Source organism: Panulirus ornatus, chromosome 20, assembly GCF_036320965.1.
Source record: "Panulirus ornatus isolate Po-2019 chromosome 20, ASM3632096v1, whole genome shotgun sequence".
Classification (NCBI taxonomy): Eukaryota; Metazoa; Arthropoda; class Malacostraca; order Decapoda; family Palinuridae; genus Panulirus; species Panulirus ornatus.
In genome coordinates this window covers 47,688,120-47,709,187 of record NC_092243.1, presented here as the reverse complement: position 1 = coordinate 47,709,187, position 21,068 = coordinate 47,688,120, and the positions used below count along the sequence as shown (strand labels likewise).

The following is a 21,068-nucleotide window of genomic DNA, read 5'->3' as shown; positions in this document are numbered from 1 at the left end:
AAAAACTTTTCACTACTTCTAACAACTTGCCTCCCACACCATATATTCTTAATACCTTCCACAGAGCATCTCTATCAACTCTATCATATGCCTTCTCCAGATCCATAAATGCTACATACAAATCCATTTGCTTTTCTAAGTATTTCTCACATACATTCTTCAAAGCAAACACCTGACCCACACATCCTCTACCACTTCTGAAACCACACTGCTCTTCCCCAATCTGATGCTCTGTACATGCCTTCATCCTCTCAATCAATACCCTCCAATATAATTTCCCAGGAATACTCAACAAACTTATACCTCTGTAATTTGAGCACTCACTCTTATCCCCTTTGCCTTTGTACAATGGCACTATGCAAGCATTCCGCCAATCCTCAGGCACCTCACCATGAGTCATACATACATTAAATAACCTCACCAACCAGTCAGCAATACAGTCACCCCCTTTTTTAATAAATTCCACTGCAATACCATCCAAACCTGCTGCCTTGCCGGCTTTCATCTTCCGCAAAGCTTTTACTACCTCTTCTCTGTTTACCAAATCATTTTCCCTAACCCTCTCACTTTGAACACCACCTCGACCAAAACACCCTATATCTGCCACTCTATCATCAAACACATTCAACAAACCTTCAAAATACTCACTCCATCTCCTCACATCACCACTACTTCTTATCACCTCCCAATTATATATATATATATATATATATATATATATATATATATATATATACATATATATATATATATATATATATATATATATCAAACTTTCAAACTATTCGCCATTTCCCGCGTTAGCGAGGTAGCGTTAAGAACAGAGGACTGGGCCTTTTTTGGAGTATCCTCACCTGGCCCCCTCTGTTCCTTTTGGAAAATTAAAAAAAAAAAAAAAACGAGGGGGGAGGATTTCCAGCCCCTCGCTCCCTCCCCTTTTAGTCGCCTTCTACGACACGCAGGGAATACGTGGGAAGTATTCTTAATCCCCTATCCCCAGGGATAATATATATATATATATATATATATATATATATATATATATATATATATATATATATGTGTGTGTGTGTGTGTGTGTATATATATATATATATATATATATATATATATATATATATATATATATATATATATATATATATATATATATGTGTGTGTGTGTGTGTGTGTGTGTGTGTGTGTGTTTGCATAACACATATATAAAGACTACATATCCATGTCCTTAGTTGTTGGAAAAATACGTTGACTGAATATGAGTGACCACGAAATATTAGTTAAAATATAATTAGTATCAGAAGTGGAAGAACTTACTTAAGTTACATTTCTAGTCACAAAAGTTAACAAGATATCTAGTGTGAAGTATATGTCAACAATGACCCAGTGGAACTCACGATATGATAGGCCGACAGCCGCTGGTTATGACGTGTTGTTACCCGGCCACGCCCACCACCAGCCACGGTCGACCAGTTCAGTTCTCCCCAGACCTCGTATGAGGCAACACACTGACCATGGTGCACCTTGTGTGGGTTACGTTAGTTTTACACGTAATGACACGCTGGAGCGCAGGTGCGTGAAAAGACACGACGAACTTTACTGTGATGATATTAATTCATATTTCTATGTGTGCATCACTATAGTGTACGACTGTTAATGTGAGTACGAAGATATGATCATCTTTGTGTACACATCACGGGAAGGTGATCGTGAGTGACTCCATATAATAAACCAAGTGACTTGAGTAGATACTTACGAAAGAATATTCGTAACACTTGGAATTGTAGCAATGATACAGCACTTGAAAATATAGCAAAAATACAGCACTTGGAAAAAAACTATGTAGTGAATTGTTTGTGCTTTTAAAACTCACACCCTGGCATAGAAAATGGTAAGTATGGAATAACCTCGTTTTTTATTTACTTATATTTTCATTTTCTTATTTGTTTGTGGTTTGAGATAATGATTGTGTTACTTGCTCGGATTAATGATATGCCATCTATTTGAACAAGGCGCGGGAAAACGTGAGCTGTGATTGGCTTAAAACTGTTCGGTTGCTACAATGTGATTGGCTAAAAGCCCAAATGTCGTTATGTTGCGATTTGCTTATGCGCCGTCATTCGTGTTTGCCGAAGACTAATATATATATATATATATATATATATATATATATATATATATATATATATATATATATATATATATTCCTATGAGTCCACGGGGAAAATAAAACATGATAAGTTCCCAAGTGCACTTTCGTGTAATAATCACATCATCAGGGGAGACACAAGAGAGAAATATAAGTCAGTTGATATACAACGAAAAGACGTAGCTAGGACGCCATTTGGTAAACATGCGGTTGTATCTTCGTTGTATATCAACTGACTTATTTTCTCTCTTGTGTCTCCCTGATGATGTGATTATTACACGAAAGTGCACTCGGGAAATTATTGTGTTTCAGTTTCCCCGTGGACTCATAGGAATATATATATATATATATATATATATATATATATATATATATATATATATATATATATATATATATATATAGCATTTATGGATCTGGAAAGGCATATGATAGAGTTGATAGAGATGCTCTGTGGAAGGTATCAAGAATATATGGTGTGGGAGGCAAGTTGTTAGAAGCAGTGAAAAGTTTTTATCGAGGATGTAAGGCATGTGTACGTGTGTAGTAGAGAGAAAGGTGATTGGTTTTCAGTGAATGTAGGTTTGCGGCAGGGGTGTGAGATGTCTCCATGGTTGTTTAATTTGTTTATGGATGGGGTTGTTAGTGAGGTGAATGCAAGAGTTTTGGAAAGAGGGGCAAGTATGCAGTCTGTTGTGGATGAGAGAGCTTAGGAAGTGTCAGTTGTTGTTCGCTGATGATACAGCGCTGGTAGCTGATTCATGTGAGAAACTGCAGAAGCTGGTGACTGAGTTTGGTAAAGTGTGTGAAAGAAGAAAGCTGAGAGTTAATGTGAATAAGAGCAAGGTTATTAGGTACAGTAGGGTTGAGGGACAAGTCAGTTGGGAGGTAAGTTTGAATGGAGAAAAACTGGAGGAAGTGAAGTGTTTTAGATACCTGGGAGTGGATTTGGCAGCGGATGGAACCATGGAAGCGGAAGTGAATCATAGGTTGGGGGAGGGGGCAAAAATTCTGGGAGCGTTGATGAATGTGTGGAAGTTGAGAACATTATCTCGGAAAGCAAAAATGGGTATGTTTGAAGGAATAGTGGTTCCAACAATGTTATATGGTTGCGAGGCGTGGGCTATAGATAGAGTTGTGCGGAGGAGGGTGGATGTGCTGGAAATGGGATGTTTGAGGACAATATGTGGTGTGAGGTGGTTTGATCGAGTAAGTAATGTAAGGGTAAGAGAGATGTGTGGTAGTAAAAAGAGCGTGGTTGAGAGAGCAGAAGAGGGTGTTTTGAGATGGTTTGGGCACATGGAGAGAATGAGTGAGGAAAGATTGACCAAGAGGATATATGTGTCGGAGGTGGAGGGAACGAGGAGAAGTGGGAGACCAAATTGGAGGTGGAAAGATGTAGTGAAAAAGATTTTGAGTGATCGGGGCCTGAACATGCAGGCGGGTGAAAGGCGTGCAAGGAATAGAGTGAATTGGAACGATGTGGTATACCGGGGTCGACCTGCTGTCAGTGGATTGAACCAGGGCATGTGAAGCATCTGGGGTAAACTATGGAAAGTTCTGTGGGGCCCGGATGTGGAAAGGGAGCTGTGGTTTCGGTGCATCATTACATGACAACTAGAGACTGAGTGTGAACGAATGTGGCCTTTGTCTTTTCCTAGCGCTCCCTCGCACACATGAGGGGGGAGGGGGATGTTATTCCTTGTGTGGCGGGGTAGCGATGGGAATGAATAAGGGCGGACAGTATGAATTATGTACATGTGTATATATGTATATGTCTGTGTGTATATATATGTATACGTTGAGATGTATAGGTATATATTTGTGCGTGTGTGGACGTGTATGTATGTACATGTGTATGTGGGTTGGTTGGGCCATTCTTTCATCTGTTTCCTTGCGCTGCCTCGCTAACGCGGGAGACCGACAAAGCAATATATATATATATATATATATATATATATATATATATATATATATATATATATATATATGTATATATATATATATATATATATATATATATATATATATATATATATATATATATATATATATATATATATATATGGAATAATTATCTTGCAGCGAGATTACATGTTTGACTCTTTCATGAAGTGATAAACAGGAGTGTTTATGGGCATTTCGGAAACTCTAGCAGTAGTGGGGCAAATTGTTTGTAAGGTTGAGCACAATGAGGTGGAGGCTCGGAAGAGTTGGTATAAATAGGATGAACACTTCGGAAGGGTTGGTAGCTGTGGGTTGTACGTACACATTGGAAAGGTCGATAGCATTGGCGTGGACACTTCGGAAGGGTTAGTAGCTTTGGTTATACACATTGGAAAGGTTGGTAGAATTGGGGTGAACATTTTGGAAGGGTTGGCAGCACTTCAGAAGAGTTGGCAGATATCAATCAAACGAAAACCTTGACATTACAGATTCACTCGTCCGATGTAGAAATGTTAATTAAGGATGATAACCTCCAATTCTATTTCTCTACGCCCATGGGATAAAGATAATTGTTACTAATTTGGAGCACGGCATTTTTCAACCAAAACATAAGTAAGGCGCAGGAGACGGTTGTTGGGGTTGGGGGGGGGGGGGGGGGGGGGGGAATTGTGATCGGCTGAAATCTGTTGCATTGCTTTACTGTGATTGGCTGAAATCTGTTGCATTGCTTTACTGTGATTGGCTGAAATATTTTACATTGCTTTACTGTGATTGGCTAAAATGTTTTGTTTTGTTTGTTGTCATTAAGTTATGGGCGCTTGCTGGTATGGACATTTCTTATATATATATATATATATATATATATATATATATATATATATATATATATATATATATATTTTTTTTTTTTGTCGCTGTCTCCCGCGTTTGCGAGGTAGCGCAAGGAAACAGACGAAAGAAATGGCCCAACCCACCCCCATACACATGTATATACATACGTCCACACACGCAAATATACATACCTACACAGCTTTCCATGGTTTACCCCAGACGCTTCACATGCCCCGATTTAATCCACTGACAGCACGTCAACCCCGGTATACCACAACGTTCCAATTCACTCTATTCCTTGCCCTCCTTTCACCCTCCTGCATGTTCAGGCCCCGATCACACAAAATCTTTTTCACTCCTTCTTTCCACCTCCAATTTGGTCTCCCTCTTCTCCTCGTTCCCTCCACCTCCGACACATATATCCTCTTGGTCAATCTTTCCTCACTCATTCTCTCCATGTGCCCAAACCATTTCAAAACACCCTCTTCTGCTCTCTCAACCACGCTCTTTTTATTTCCACACATCTCTCTAACCCTTACGTTACTTACTCGATCAAACCACCTCACACCACACATTGTCCTCAAACATCTCATTTCCAGCACATCCATCCTCCTGCGCACAACTCAATCCATAGCCCACGCCTCGCAACCGTACAACATTGTTGGAACCACTATTCCTTCAAACATACCCATTTTTGCTTTCCGAGATAATGTTCTCGACTTCCACACATTCTTCAAGGCTCCCAGGATTTTCGCCCCCTCCCCCACCCTATGATTCACTTCCGCTTCCATGGTTCCATCCGCTGCCAGATCCACTCCCAGATATCTAAAACACTTTACTTCCTCCAGTTTTTCTCCATTCAAACTTACCTCCCAATTGACTTGACCCTCAACCCTACTGTACCTAATAACCTTGCTCTTATTCACATTTACTCTTAACTTTCTTCTTTCACACACTTTACCAAACTCAGTCACCAGCTTCTGCAGTTTCTCACATGAATCAGCCACCAGCGCTGTATCATCAGCGAACAACAGCTGACTCACTTCCCAAGCTCTCTCATCCCCAACAGACTTCATACTTGCCCCTCTTTCCAAAACTCTTGCATTCACCTCCCTAACAACCCCATCCATAAACAAATTAAACAACCATGGAGACATATATATATATATATATATATATATATATATATATATATATATATATATATATATTTTTTTTTTTTTTTTTTTTTCTTTGTCGCTGTCTCCCGCGTTTGCGAGGTAGCGCAAGGAAACAGACAAAAGAAATGGCCCAACCCACCCCCATACACATGTATATACATACGTCCACACACGCAAATATACATACCTACACAGCTTTCCATGGTTTACCCCAGACGCTAAATATGCCCTGATTCAATCCACTGACAGCACGTCAACCCCGGTATACCACATCGATCCAATTCACTCTATTCCTTGCCCTCCTTTCACCCTCCTGCATGTTCAGGCCCCGATCACACAAAATCTTTTTCACTCCATCTTTCCACCTCCAATTTGGTCTCCCACTTCTCCTCGTTCTCTCCACCTCCGACACATATATCCTCTTGGTCAATCTTTCCTCACTCATTCTCTCCATGAGTCCAAACCATTTCAAAACACCCTCTTCTGCTCTCTCAACCACGCTCTTTTTATTTCCACACATCTCTCTTACCCTTACGTTACTTACTCGATCAAACCACCTCACACCACACATTGTCCTCAAACATCTCATTTCCAGCACATCCATCCTCCTGCGCACAACTCTATCCATAGCCCACGCCTCGCAACCATACAACATTGTTGGAACCACTATTCCTTCAAACATACCCATTTTTGCTTTCCGAGATAATGTTCTCGACTTCCACACATTCTTCAAGGCTCCCAGGATTTTCGCCCCCTCCCCCACCCTATGATCCACTTCCGCTTCCATGGTTCCATCCGCTGCCAGATCCACTCCCAGATATCTAAAACACTTTACTTCCTCCATTTTTTCTCCATTCAAACTTACCTCCCAATTGACTTGACCCTCAACCCTACTGTACCTAATTACCTTGCTCTTATTCACATTTACTCTTAACTTTACTCTTAACAGGTGAATGCAAGAGTTTTGGAAAGAGGGGCAAGTATGCAGTCAGTTGTGGATGAGAGAGCTTGGGAAGTGAGTCAGTTGTTGTTCGCTGATGATACAGCGCTGGTGGCTGATTCATGTGAGAAACTGCAGAAGCTGGTAACTGAGTTTGGTGAAGTGTGTGAAAGAAGAAAGTTAAGAGTAAATGTGAATAAGAGCAAGGTAATTAGGTACAGTAGGGTTGAGGGTCAAGTCAATTGGGAGGTAAGTTTGAATGGAGAAAAAACTGGAGGAAGTAAAGTGTTTTAGATATCTGGGAGTGGATATGGCAGCGGATGGAACCATGGAAGCGGAAGTGAATCATAGGTTGGGGGAGGGGGCGAAAATCCTGGGAGCCTTGAAGAATGTGTGGAAGTCGAGTACATTATCTCGGAAAGCAAAAATGGGTATGTTTGAAGGAATAGTGGTTCCAACAATGTTGTATGGGTGCGAGGCGTGGGCTATGGATAGAGTTGTGCGCAGGAGGGTGGATGTGCTGGAAATGAGATGTTTGAGGACAATGTGTGGTGTGAGGTGGTTTGATCGAGTAAGTAATGTAAGGGTAAGAGAGATGTGTGGAAATAAATAGAGCATGTTTGAGAGAGCAGAAGAGGGTGTTTTGAGATGGTTTGGGCACATGGAGAGAATGAGTGAGGAAAGATTGACCAAGAGGATATATGTGTCGGAGGTGGAGGGAACGAGGAGAAGTGGGAGACCAAATTGGAGGTGGAAAGATGGAGTGAAAAAGATTTTGTGTGATCGGGGCCTGAACATGCAGGAGGGTGAAAGGAGGGCAAGGAATAGAGTGAATTGGATCAATGTGGTATACCGGGGTTGACGTGCTGTCAGTGGATTGAATCAGGGCATGTGAAGCGTCTGGGGTAAACCATGGAAAGTTGTGTGGGGCCTGGATGTGGAAAGGGAGCTGTGGTTTTGGTGCATTATTGCATGACAGCTAGAGACTGAGTGTGAACGAATGGGGCCTTTGTTGTCTTTTCCTAGCGTTACCTCGCAGACATGAGGGGGGAGGGGGATGGTGTTCCATGTGTGGCGAGGTGGCGATGGGAATGAATAAAGGCACACAGTGTGAATTGTGTGCATGGGTATATATGTATGTGTCTGTGTGTGTATATATATGTGTACATTGAGATGTATAAGTATGTATTTTTGCGTGTGTGGACGTGTATGTATATACATGTGTATGGGGGTGGGTTGGGCCATTTCTTTTGTCTGTTTCCTTGCGCTACCTCGCAAACGCGGAAGACAGCGACAAAGCAAAATGAATGAATAAATAAATAAATATATATATATATATATATATATATATATATATATATATATATATATATATATATATATATATATATATTTTTTTTTTTTTTTTTTTTTTATACTTTGTCGCTGTCTCCCGCGTTTGCGAGGTAGCGCGAGGAAACAGACGAAAGAAATGGCCCAACCCCCATACACACGTACATACACACGTCCACACACGCAAATATACATACCTACACAGCTTTCCATGGTTTACCCCAGACGCTTCACATGCCTTGATTCAATCCACTGACAGCACGTCAACCCCTGTATACCACATCGCTCCAATTCACTCTATTCCTTGCCCTCCTTTCACCCTCCTGCATGTTCAGGCCCCGATCACACAAAATCTTTTTCACTCCATCTTTCCACCTCCAATTTGGTCTCCCTCTTCTCCTCGTTCCCTCCACCTCCGACACATATATCCTCTTGGATATATATATATATATATATATATATATATATCCCTGGGGATAGGGGAGAAAGAATATTTCCCACGCATTCCTCACGTGTCATAGAAGGCGACTAAAGGGGACGGGAGCGGGGGGCTGGAAACCCTCCCCTCCTTGTATTTTAACTTTCTGAATGGGGAAACAAAAGGAGTCACGCGGAAGTGCTCATCCTCCTCGAAGGCTCAGATTGTGGTGTCTAAATGTGTGTGGATGTAACCAAGATGAGAAAAAAGGAGAGATAGGTAGTATGTTTGAGGAAAGGAACCTGGATGTTTTGGTTCTGAGTGAAACGAAGCTCAAGGGTAAAGGGGAAGAGTGGTTTGGGAATGTCTTGGGGGTAACATCAGGGGTTAGTGAGAGGACAAGAGCAAGGGAAGGAGTAGCAATACTCCTGAAACAGGAGTGGTGGGAGTATATGACAAAGTGAAAGAAAGTAAACTCTAGATTGATATGGGTAAAACTGAAAGTTGTTGGAGAGAGATGGGTGATTATTGGTGCATATGCACCTGGGCATGAGAAGAAAGACCATGAGAGGCAAGTGTTTTGGGAGCAGCTGAGTGAGTGTGTTAGTAGTTTTGATGCATGAGACCGGGTTATAGTGATGGGTGATTTGAATGCAAAGGTGAGTAATGTGGCAGTTGAGGGAATAATTGGTATACATGGGGTGTTCAGTGTTGTAAATGGAAATGGTGAAGAGCTTGTAGATTTATGTGCTGAAAAAGGACTGGTGATTGGGAATACCTGGTTTAAAAAGAGAGATATACATAAGTATACGTATGTAAGTAGGAGAGATGGCCAAAGAGCGTTATTGGATTACATGTTAATTGATAGGCGCGCGAAAAAGAGACTTTTGGATGTTAATTTGCTGAGAGGTGCAACTGGAGGGATGTCTGATCATCATCTTGTGGAGACGAAGGTGAAGATTTGTAGAGGTTTTCAGAGAAGAAGAGAGAATGTTGGGGCGAAGAGAGTGGTGAGAGTAAGTGAGCTTGGGAAGGAGACTTGTGTGAGGAAGTACCAGGAGAGACTAAGTACAGAATGGAAAAAGGTGAGAACAAAGGAGGTAAGGGGAGTAGGGGAGGAATGGGATGTATTTAGGGAAGCAGTGATGACTTGCGCAAAAGATGCTTGTGGCATGAGAAGCGTGGGAGGTGGGCAGATTAGAAAGGGTAGTGAGTGGTGGGATGAAGTAAGAGTATTAGTGAAAGAGAAGAAAGAGGCATTTGGACGATTTTTGCATGGAAGTAATGCAAATGGGTGGGAGATGTATAAAAGAAAGAGGCTGGAGGTCAAGAGAAAGGTGCAAGAGATGAAAAAGAGGGCAAACGAGAGTTGGGGTGAGAGAGTATCATTAAATTTTAGGGAGCATAAAAAGATGTTTTGGAAGGAGGTAAATAAAGTGCGTACGACAAGGGAACAAATGGGAACTTCGGTGAAGGGGCTAGTGGGAAGGTGATAACAAGTAGTGGTGATGTGAGGAGATGGAGTGAGCATTTTGAAGGTTTCTTGAATGTGTTTGATGATAGAGTGGTAGATATAGGGTGTTTTGGTCGAGGTGGTGTGCAAAGTGAGAGGGTTAGGGAAAATGACTTGGTAAACAGAGAAGAGGTAGTAAAAGCTTTGCGGAAGTTGAAAGCCGGCAAGGCAGCGGGTTTGGATGGTATTGCAGTGGAATTTATTAAAAAAGGAGGTGACTGTATTGTCGACTGGTTAGTAAGGTTATTTAATGTATGTATGACTCATGGTGAGGTGCCTGAGGATTGGCAGAATGCTTGCATAGTGCCATTGTACAAAAGCAAAGTGGATAAGAGTGAGTGCTCAAATTACAGAGGTATAAGTTTGTTGAGTATTCCTGGTAAATTATATGGAAGGGTATTGATTGAGAGGGTGAAGGCATGTACAGAGCATCAGATTGGGGAAGAGCACTGGTTTCAGAAGTGGTCGAGGATGTGTGGATCAGGTGTTTGCTTTGAAGAATGTATGTGAGAAATACTTAGAAAAGCAAATGGATTTGTATTTAGCATTTATGGATCTGGAGAAGGCATATGATAGAGTTGATAGGGATGCTCTGTGGAAGGTATTAAGAATATATGGTGTTGGAGGCAAGTTGTAAGAAGCAGTGAAAAGTTTTTATCGAGGATGTAAGGCATGTGTACATGTAGGAAGAGAGGAAAGTGATTGGTTCTCAGTGAATGTAGGTTTGCGGCAGGGGTGTGTGATGTCTCCATGGTTGTTTAATTTGTTTATGGATGGGGTTGTTAGGGAGGTGAATGCAAGAGTTTTGGAAAGAGGGGCAGGTATGCAGTCTGTTGTGGATGAGAGAGCTTGGAAAGTGAGTCAGTTGTTGTTCACTGATGATACAGCGCTGGTGGCTGATTCATGTGAGAGACTGCAGAAGCTGGTGACTGAGTTTGGTAAAGTGTGTGAAAGAAGAAAGCTGAGAGTAAATGTGAATAAGAGCAAGGTTATTAGATACAGTAGGGTTGAGGGTCAAGTCAGTTGGGAGGTAAGTTTAAATGGAGAAAACTGGAGGAAGTGAAGTGTTTTAGATATCTGGGAGAGGATTTGGCAGCGGATGGAACCATGGAAGCGGAAGTGAATCATAGGGTGGGGGAGGGGGCGAAAATTCTGGGAGCCTTGAAGAATGTGTGGAAGTCGAGAACATTATCTCGGAAAGCAAAAATGGGTATGTTTGAAGGAATAGTGGTTCCAACAATGTTGTATGGTTGCGAGGCGTGGGCTACGGATAGAGTTGTGCGCAGGAGGCTGGATGTGCTGGAATGAGATGTTTGAGGACAATGTGTGGTGTGAGGTGGTTTGATCGAGTAAGTAATGTAAGGGTAAGAGAGATGTGTGGAAATAAAAAGAGCGTGGTTGAGAGAGCAGAAGAGGGTGTTTTGAAATGGTTTGGGCACATGGAGAGAATGAGTGAGGATAGATTGACCAAGAGGATATATGTGTCGGAGGTGGAGGGAACGAGGAGAAGTGGGAGACCAAATTGGAGGTGGAAAGATGTAGTGAAAAAGATTTTGAGTGATCGGGGCCTGAACATGCAGGAGGGTGAAAGGCGGGCAAGAAATAGAGTGAATTGGATCAATGTGGTATACCGGGGTTGACGTGCTGTCAGTGGATTGAATCAGGGCATGTGAAGCGTCTGGGGTAAGCCGTGGAAAGTTGTGTGGGGCCTGGATGTGGAAAGGGAGCTGTGGTTTCGGGCATTATTGCATGACAGCTAGAGACTGAGTGTGAACGAATGGGGCCTTTGTTGTCTTTTCCTAGTGCTACCTCGCACACATGAGGGGGGAGGGGGATGGTATTCCATGTGTGGCGAGGTGGCGATGGGAATGAATAAAGGCAGACAGTGTGAACTGTGTGCATGGGTATATATGTATGTGTCTGTGTGTGTATGTATATGTGTACACTGAGATGTATAGTTATGTATATTTGCGTGTGTGGACGTGTATGTATATACATTGTGTATGGGGGTGGGTTGGGCCATTTCTTTCGTCTGTTTCCTTGCGCTACCTCGCAAACGCGGGAGACAGCGACAAAGCAAAATAAATAAATAAATATATATATATATATATATATATATATATATATATATATATATATATATATATATATATATATATATATATATATTGTTACGAACACGTGTGTGTGCGCACATGTTCGTATATTTGAGTATGGTGAATCTCTGTGTATGGTGTGCCTTGGTGTAGGGTGTGATTGCTATCGGCTCGGATCTCACTTCCCTGACCGTGTTAATTTTCCTAGCAACTATGTTTTTGAAGCAGATGTTGACCAGTCCTCTAGCACCCAAACCCTTGTCAACGGCGTCAGGTCAAGGCGTGGGGCCAGCTGCGGGGTATGTCATCCCGTACGTTCGCTGCTGTCTTGGTCAAGGGAGCAAAGAAGTTTGAATATGTGGGCCGGACCTTAGGCCTCCTTCAGCCAATCACGTCAAGATGAGGGCGTGACAATCAATCTTTTGACCTATCAAGGGCAATTGTGTCATTCTGACCTGTCGTAGAATTAGGTGGCGGGTCGAGGCGTGGCTAGCTGTTCCTGCCTTGCTGGTCCTTCACTTAAAAGGCTCAGACGATCGTCTGGGAGTCGATTCCTTCAGCAGTCCCGAGCCCAGCAAGGTAATGTAGGATTTCCTGTCTCGAACCCCGTAGCCACCGCTGCCCTAGTTTGTAAGATGTTTACTGTGTCACGTCAGGTTTAGCTAAGTGTAACGATGATGATTACTGTGTCACGTCAGGTTTAGCTAAGTGTAACGATGATGTTTACTGTGTCACGTCAGGTTTAGCTAAGTGTAACGATGATGATTACTGTGTCACGTCAGGTTTAGCTAAGTGTAACGATGATGATTACTGTGTCACGTCAAATCTAGGTGTAATGCTATCGAACAAAGTGTCAGAGGAAAGAGATCTCCTGGTTTGAAATCTTATCTGGAATGTTAACTCATGTTTAATGTTAAACTCATGTCCAGTGTTAACGTAAATGATTCGTGCCTGATTTATTTGAATTCTTTCATTATAAGTAATTCTAACCTTGGTGTTTGTTTTAATCCCATAACGTCAAGATTGCGTTATCGTGAGTTGTGCAATATAACAAATCTAACGTCCTTGCTAAGACAAGGACCAGTTTAGTATTTGTAACATATATGTTACTGGCGACCTTGCTCGAATAAGCACTGAGTTCGTAACATATGATAAATATATATATATACATATATATATATATATATATATATATGTATATATATATATATATATATATATATATATATATATATATATATATACATATATTTATTTATATTTATTTTGCTTTGTCGCTGTCTCCCGCGTTTGCGAGGTAGCGCAAGGACACAGACGAAAGAAATGGCCCAACCCACCCCCATACACATGTATATACATACACGTCCACACACGCAAAAATACATACCTATACATCTCAATGTACACACATATATATATACACACACAGACACACATATATATACCCATGCACACAATTCACACTGTCTGCCTTTATTCATTCCCATCGCCACCTCGCCACACATGGAATACCATCCCCCTCCCCCCTCATGTGTGCGAGGTAGCGCTAGGAAAAGACAACAAAGGCCCCATTCGTTCACACTCAGTCTCTAGCTGTCATGCAATAATGCCCGCAACCACAGCTACCTTTCCACATCCAGGCCCCACACAACTTTCCATGGTTTACCCCAGACGCTTCACATGCCCTGATTCAATCCACTGACAGCACGTCAACCCCGGTATACCACATCGATCCAATTCACTCTATTCCTTGCCCGCCTTCACCCTCCTGCATGTTCAGACCCCGATCACTCAAAATCTTTTTCACTCCATCTTTCCACCTCTAATTTGGTCTCCCACTTCTCCTCGTTCCCTCCATCTCCGACACATATATCCTCTTGGTCAATTTTTCCTCACTCATTCTCTCCATGTGCCCAAATCATTTCAAAACACCCTCTTCTGCTCTCTCAAACACACTCTTTTTATTTCCACACATCTCTCTTACCCTTACATTACTTACTCGATCAAACCACCTCACACCACACATTGTCCTCAAACATCTCATTTCCAGCACATCCACCCTCCTGCGCACAACTCTATCCATAGCCCACGCCTCGCAACCGTACAACATTGTTGGAACCACTATTCCCTCAAACATACCCATTTTTGCTTTCCGAGATAATGTTCTCGACTTCCACACATTCTTCAAGGCTCCCAGGATTTTCGCCCCCTCCCCCACCCTATGATTCACTTCCGCTTCCATGGTTCCATCCGCTGCCAGATCCACTCCCAGATATCTAAAACACTTTACTTCCTCCAGTTTTTCTCCATTCAAACTTACCTCCCAATTGACTTGACCCTCAACCCTACTGTACCTAATAACCTTGCTCTTATTCACATTTACTCTTAACTTTCTTCTTTCACACACTTTACCAAACTCAGTCACCAGCTTCTGCAGTTTCTCACATGAATCAGCCATCAGCGCTGTATCATCAACGAACAACAACTGACTCACTTCCCAAGCTCTCTCATTCACAACAGACTTCATACTTGCCCCTCTTTCCAAAACTCTTGCATTCACCTCCCTAACAACCCCATCCATAAACAAATTAAACAACCATGGAGACATCACACACCCCTGCCGCAAACCTACATTCACTGAGAACCAATCACTTTCCTCTCTTCCTACACGTACACATGCCTTACATCCTCGATAAAAACTTTTCACTGCTTCTAACAACCTGCCTCCCACACCATATATTCTTAATACCTTCCACAGAGCATCTCTATCAACTCTATCATATGCCTTCTCCAGATCTATAAATGCTACATACAAATCCATTTGCTTTTCTAAGTATTTCTCACATATATTCTTCAAAGCAAACACCTGATCCACACATCCTCTACCACTTCTGAAACCACACTGCTCTTCCCCAATCTGATCCTCTGTACATGCCTTCACCCTCTCAATCAATACCCTTCCATATAATTTACCAGGAATACTCAACAAACTTATACCTATATATATATATATATATATATATATATATATATATATATATATATATATATATATATATATTTATATATATATATATATTATATATATATATATATATATATATATATATATATATATATATATATATATATATATATATATATATATTTTTCTTTTGCTTTGTCGCTGTCTCCCGCGTTTGCGAGGTAGCGCAAGGAAACAGACGAAAGAAATGGCCCAACCCACCCCCATACACATGTATATACATACGTCCAAACACGCAAATATACATACCTACACAGCCTTCCATGGTTTACCCCAGACGCTTCACATGCCTTGATTCAATCCACTGACAGCACGTCAACCCCGGTATACCACATCGATCCAATTCACTCTATTCCTTGCCCTCCTTACACCCTCCTGCATGTTCAGGCCCCGATCACACAAAATCTTTTTCACTCCATCTTTCCACCTCCAATTTGGTCTCCCTCTTCTCCTCGTTCCCTCCACCTCCGACACATATATCCTCTTGGTCAATCTTTCCTCACTCATTCTCTCCATGTGCCCAAACCATTTCAAAACACCCTCTTCTGCTCTCTCAACCACGCTCTTTTTATTTCCACACATCTCTCTTACCCTTACGTTACTTACTCGATCAAACCACCTCACACCACACATTGTCCTCAAACATCTCATTTCCAGCACATCCATCCTCCTGCGCACAACTCTATCCATAGCCCACGCCTCGCAACCATACAACATTGTTGGAACCACTATTCCTTCAAACATACCCATTTTTGCTTTCCGAGATAATGTTCTCGACTTCCACACATTCTTCAAGGCTTCCAGAATTTTCGCCCCCTCCCCCACCCTATGATCCACTTCCGCTTCCATGGTTCCATCCGCTGGCAGATCCACTCCCAGATATCTAAAACACTTCACTTCCTCCAGTTTTTCTCCATTCAAACTCACCTCCCAATTGACTTGACCCTCAACCCTACTGTACCTAATAACCTTGCTCTTATTCACATTTACTCTTAACTTTCTTCTTTCACACACTTTACCAAACTCAGTCACCAGCTTCTGCAGTTTCTCACATGAATCAGCCACCAGCGCTGTATCATCAGCGAACAACAACTGACTCACTTCCCAAGCTCTCTCATCCCCAACAGACTTCATACTTGCCCCTCTTTCCAAAACTCTTGCATTCACCTCCCTAACATATATATATATATATATATATATATATATATATATATATATATATATATATATATATATATATATCCCTGGGGATAGGGGATTAAGAATACTTCCCACGTATTCCCTGCGTGTCGTAGAAGGCGATTAAAAGGGGAGGGAGCGGGGGGGGCTGGAAATCCTCTCCTCTCGTTTTTTTTTTTTTTTTCAATTTTCCAAAAGAAGGAACAGAGAATTGGGCCAGGTGAGGGTATTCCCTCAAAGGCCCAGTCCTCTGTTGTTAAAGCTACCTCGCTAATGCGGGAAATGGCGAATAGTTTGAAAGAAAAGAAAATATATATATATATATATATATATATATATATATATATATATATATATATATATATATATATATATATATATGTACTCAGCGTTACAGTTTAAATGGCGGAGTAAAGATTGAAACTCTCAAGGGTTGGCACCAGTGGGTATACAGGAAGGGAGGGGACTACTAGTGATCATGGTATGATGAAAACTTGACCGGTCAGTTGATCTTGTAATCTTCTCTTTTCCTGATAGGATAGGCCTTTCTTCTTTTTTTTTTTTTTTTTTTGCATTGTTCTGTAAGGGTTCAGCCGTCATAGTCATGGCGAGTCGAGATGGATCATATAGAGGACGTACGGATAAGCTGAAAATCGTAACGTCACGTTCCAGTATTATTACTTTATAGCTACTGGTGTTGGTACGCAGTGTACGTGGCCTGAAGTTCAGTAATATACTGTAACATAATCAACAAAAGTATACCATACTTTGTAAGGGTAAAAGTATAGTTAACAAAGTAGTGGAGAACGGCGAGGGTTTTGTAGAATATTGTAACCTTTTAAAGTTTAATTTTCAGCACTACGAAACAGTTCAAAGAAAGCAATATATTCGGCAACACGAATGCGATACAAGTCAATTTGGTGAACAGATTATGGCAGTTGACACAATTTTTTGTGATATGTGAAGCATAGATGATTTGTAAGGTTTGGCAATGGGTGGAATGACACTTTCAGATGGTTGGCATAATGGGTTGACACTGGAATGGCTGGCAAGTGGGTTGACACTTTAGAAGGGTTGGCAGCGATGGGTTCATACCTTGGAAGGGTTGGCAGTCGTGGGTTGACCCCCTTGGAAAGGTTGGCAGCAATGGATGGGCACTTCAGAATTTGGATATAAAGTGAATGTTTTTAGTGGACTACATTGATGGATTAGTATATTGTAAGTATGAAAATATCATAGAAATGAGCATGACTTTCGGTAGTAGGAAAAAGAGACGACGGAGGTAGGTGAAATCAGATGAGGATTTCTGAAAGTTATATTCACGAACTGCTTGTCATGATATTCACGAACTGCTTGTCATGATATTCACGAACTGCTTGTCATGATATTCACGAACTGCTTGTCATGATATTCATGAACTGCTTGTCATGATATTCACGAACTGCTTGTCATGATATTCATGAACTGCTTGTCATGATATTCATGAACTGCTTGTCATGATATTCATGAACTGCTTGTCATGATATTCATGAACTGCTTGTCATGATATTCACGAACTGCTTGTCATGATATTCATGAACTGCTTGTCATGATATTCACGAACTGCTTGTCATGATATTCATGAACTGCTTGTCATGATATTCATGAACTGCTTGTCATGATATTCACGAACTGCTTGTCATGATATTCATGAACTGCTTGTCATGATATTCATGAACTGCTTGTCATGATATTCATGAACTGCTTGTCATGATATTCATGAACTGCTTGTCATGATATTCATGAACTGCTTGTCATGATATTCATGAACTGCTTGTCATGATATTCATGAACTGCTTGTCATGATATTCACGAACTGCTTGTCATGATATTCATGAACTGCTTGTCATGATATTCATGAACTGCTTGTCATGATATTCACGAACTGCTTGTCATGATATTCATGAACTGCTTGTCATGATATTCACGAACTGCTTGTCATGATATTCATGAACTGCTTGTCATGATATTCATGAACTGCTGGTCATGATATTCATGAACTGCTTGTCATGATATTCATGAACTGCTTGTCATGATATTCATGAACTGCTTGTCATGATATTCATGAACTGCTTGTCATGATATTCATGAACTGCTTGTCATGATATTCACGAACTGCTTGTCATGATATTCATGAACTGCTTGTCATGATATTCATGAACTGCTTGTCATATTCATGAACTGCTTGTCATGATATTCATGAACTGCTTGTCATGATATTCACGAACTGCTTGTCATGATATTCATGAACTGCTTGTCATGATATTCATGAACTGCTTGTCATGATATTCACGAACTGCTTGTCATGATATTCACGAACTGCTTGTCATGATATTCACGAACTGCTTGTCATGATATTCACGAACTGCTTGTCATGATATTCACGAACTGCTTGTCATGATATTCACGAACTGCTTGTCATGATATTCATGAACTGCTTGTCATGATATTCACGAACTGCTTGTCATGATATTCATGAACTGCTTGTCATGATATTCATGAACTGCTTGTCATGATATTCACGAACTGCTTGTCATGATATTCACGAACTGCTTGTCATGATATTCACGAACTGCTTGTCATGATATTCACGAACTGCTTGTCATGATATTCACGAACTGCTTGTCATGATATTCACGAACTGCTTGTCATGATATTCACGAACTGCTTGTCATGATATTCATGAACTGCTTGTCATGATATTCATGAACTGCTTGTCATGATATTCACGAACTGCTTGTCATGATATTCATGAACTGCTTGTCATGATATTCATGAACTGCTTGTCATGATATTCATGAACTGCTTGTCATGATATTCACGAACTGCTTGTCATGATATTCACGAACTGCTTGTCATGATATTCACGAACTGCTTGTCATGATATTCACGAACTGCTTGTCATGATATTCACGAACTGCTTGTCATGATATTCACGAACTGCTTGTCATGATATTCATGAACTGCTTGTCATGATATTCACGAACTGCTTGTCATGATATTCACGAACTGCTTGTCATGATATTCACGAACTGCTTGTCATGATATTCACGAACTGCTTGTCATGATATTCATGAACTGCTTGTCATGATATTCACGAACTGCTTGTCATATTCATGAACTGCTTGTCATGATATTCACGAACTGCTTGTCATGATATTCACGAACTGCTTGTCATGATATTCACGAACTGCTTGTCATGATATTCACGAACTGCTTGTCATGATATTCATGAACTGCTTGTCATGATATTCACGAACTGCTTGTCATGATATTCATGAACTGCTTGTCATGATATTCACGAACTGCTTGTCAGGATATTCCTGCAGTTATCCCCCAGTCATGGCACATCAGGTCGATGCAAATTTGCTGCAGCACAAACATCATGAAGGCGTGACCTTAGGTTACCGGATTCATATCCGCCATACAGATATTGTCCCTCGAATATTGTTGTTCCTGACACGAAAACTTAAGATTATAAGATAAACGAAATCAGTTGGTACATAAGATACAGAAACTATGAACACGAAAAGGAAATGATTAAGGACAGACGTTGCATAAGAATATAATTCTAAAACAATATCTTTTAGAATTCATAAATGAATATGAGGAAAATTCAGAGACTAAGTGTAATCTTTGTGAAAATATGACGATACTGGGTGACATACGACAGGTTTGAAAGTGACGTTATGATAAGAGTTTTACCAGAAAAATACTTTTTTATGATTATAATTGAACTTCTTCGTGTTTGGCAGGCCGAAAGTGATTTTGTACGTGATACAAAATATTTTTTATGCCTCTACAAGTGACAGCTTCCTGTGTACTTTGAAAGAATTTTTGAGACGTAGCGCTGCAGGTAAGATAGACTACCACGAGGGATGATCACTACAAGTGGTCAGGGATAAAACTGTGTTGACTGCAGGAGGGGGGACATCTCTGAAGGGTAGGCAGTATTGGGGGGATGGACACTTCGATAGGGTTGGCAACTACGATTAACACTTCAAAAGGGTTGGCGGTAATGGGATGGACACTTCGGAAGGGTTGGCGGCAATGGTATGGACACTTCGGAAGGGTTGGCGGCAATGGGATGGACACTTCGGAAGGGTTGGTGGCAATGGGATGGACACTTCGGAAGGGTTGGCGGCAATGATATAGACTCTTTGGAAGGGTTGGCAGCAATGAGATAGACACTTTGGAAGAGTTGGGAGCAATGGGATGGACACTTCGGAAGGTTTGGCTCAATGGGATGGACACCGGAAGGATTGGCAGAAATGGGATGGACACTGCGGAACGGTTGGCAAAATGGAATAGACACTGCGGAAGGGTTGGGAGCAATGGGATGGACACTTCGGAAGGGTTGGCAGAATGGGATGGACACTTCGAAAGGGCTGGCAGCAATGAAATGGACACTTCGGAAGGGTTGACAAAATGGAATGGACACT

At 41.2% G+C, this 21,068-nt stretch overlaps 1 protein-coding gene across 12 annotated transcripts in view; it reads left to right on the top strand.

The window, feature by feature from the left end:
* The first annotated feature begins 1,456 nt into the window (after positions 1-1,456).
* Positions 1,457-21,068, top strand: part of LOC139755984 (uncharacterized) — a 522,691-nt gene continuing 503,079 nt past the window's right edge. For 10 of the 12 annotated variants that reach the window (XM_071674879.1, XM_071674874.1, XM_071674885.1 and 7 more), the window contains exon 1: positions 1,457-1,569. In XM_071674879.1, coding sequence (XP_071530980.1) covers positions 1,512-1,569 — 58 coding nt within the window. In that variant the 5' untranslated portion in view covers positions 1,457-1,511. Of the gene's footprint in view, positions 1,889-21,068 lie in introns of all 12 variants that reach the window. The other 2 variants (XM_071674876.1, XM_071674877.1) reach the window with 1 other exon arrangement.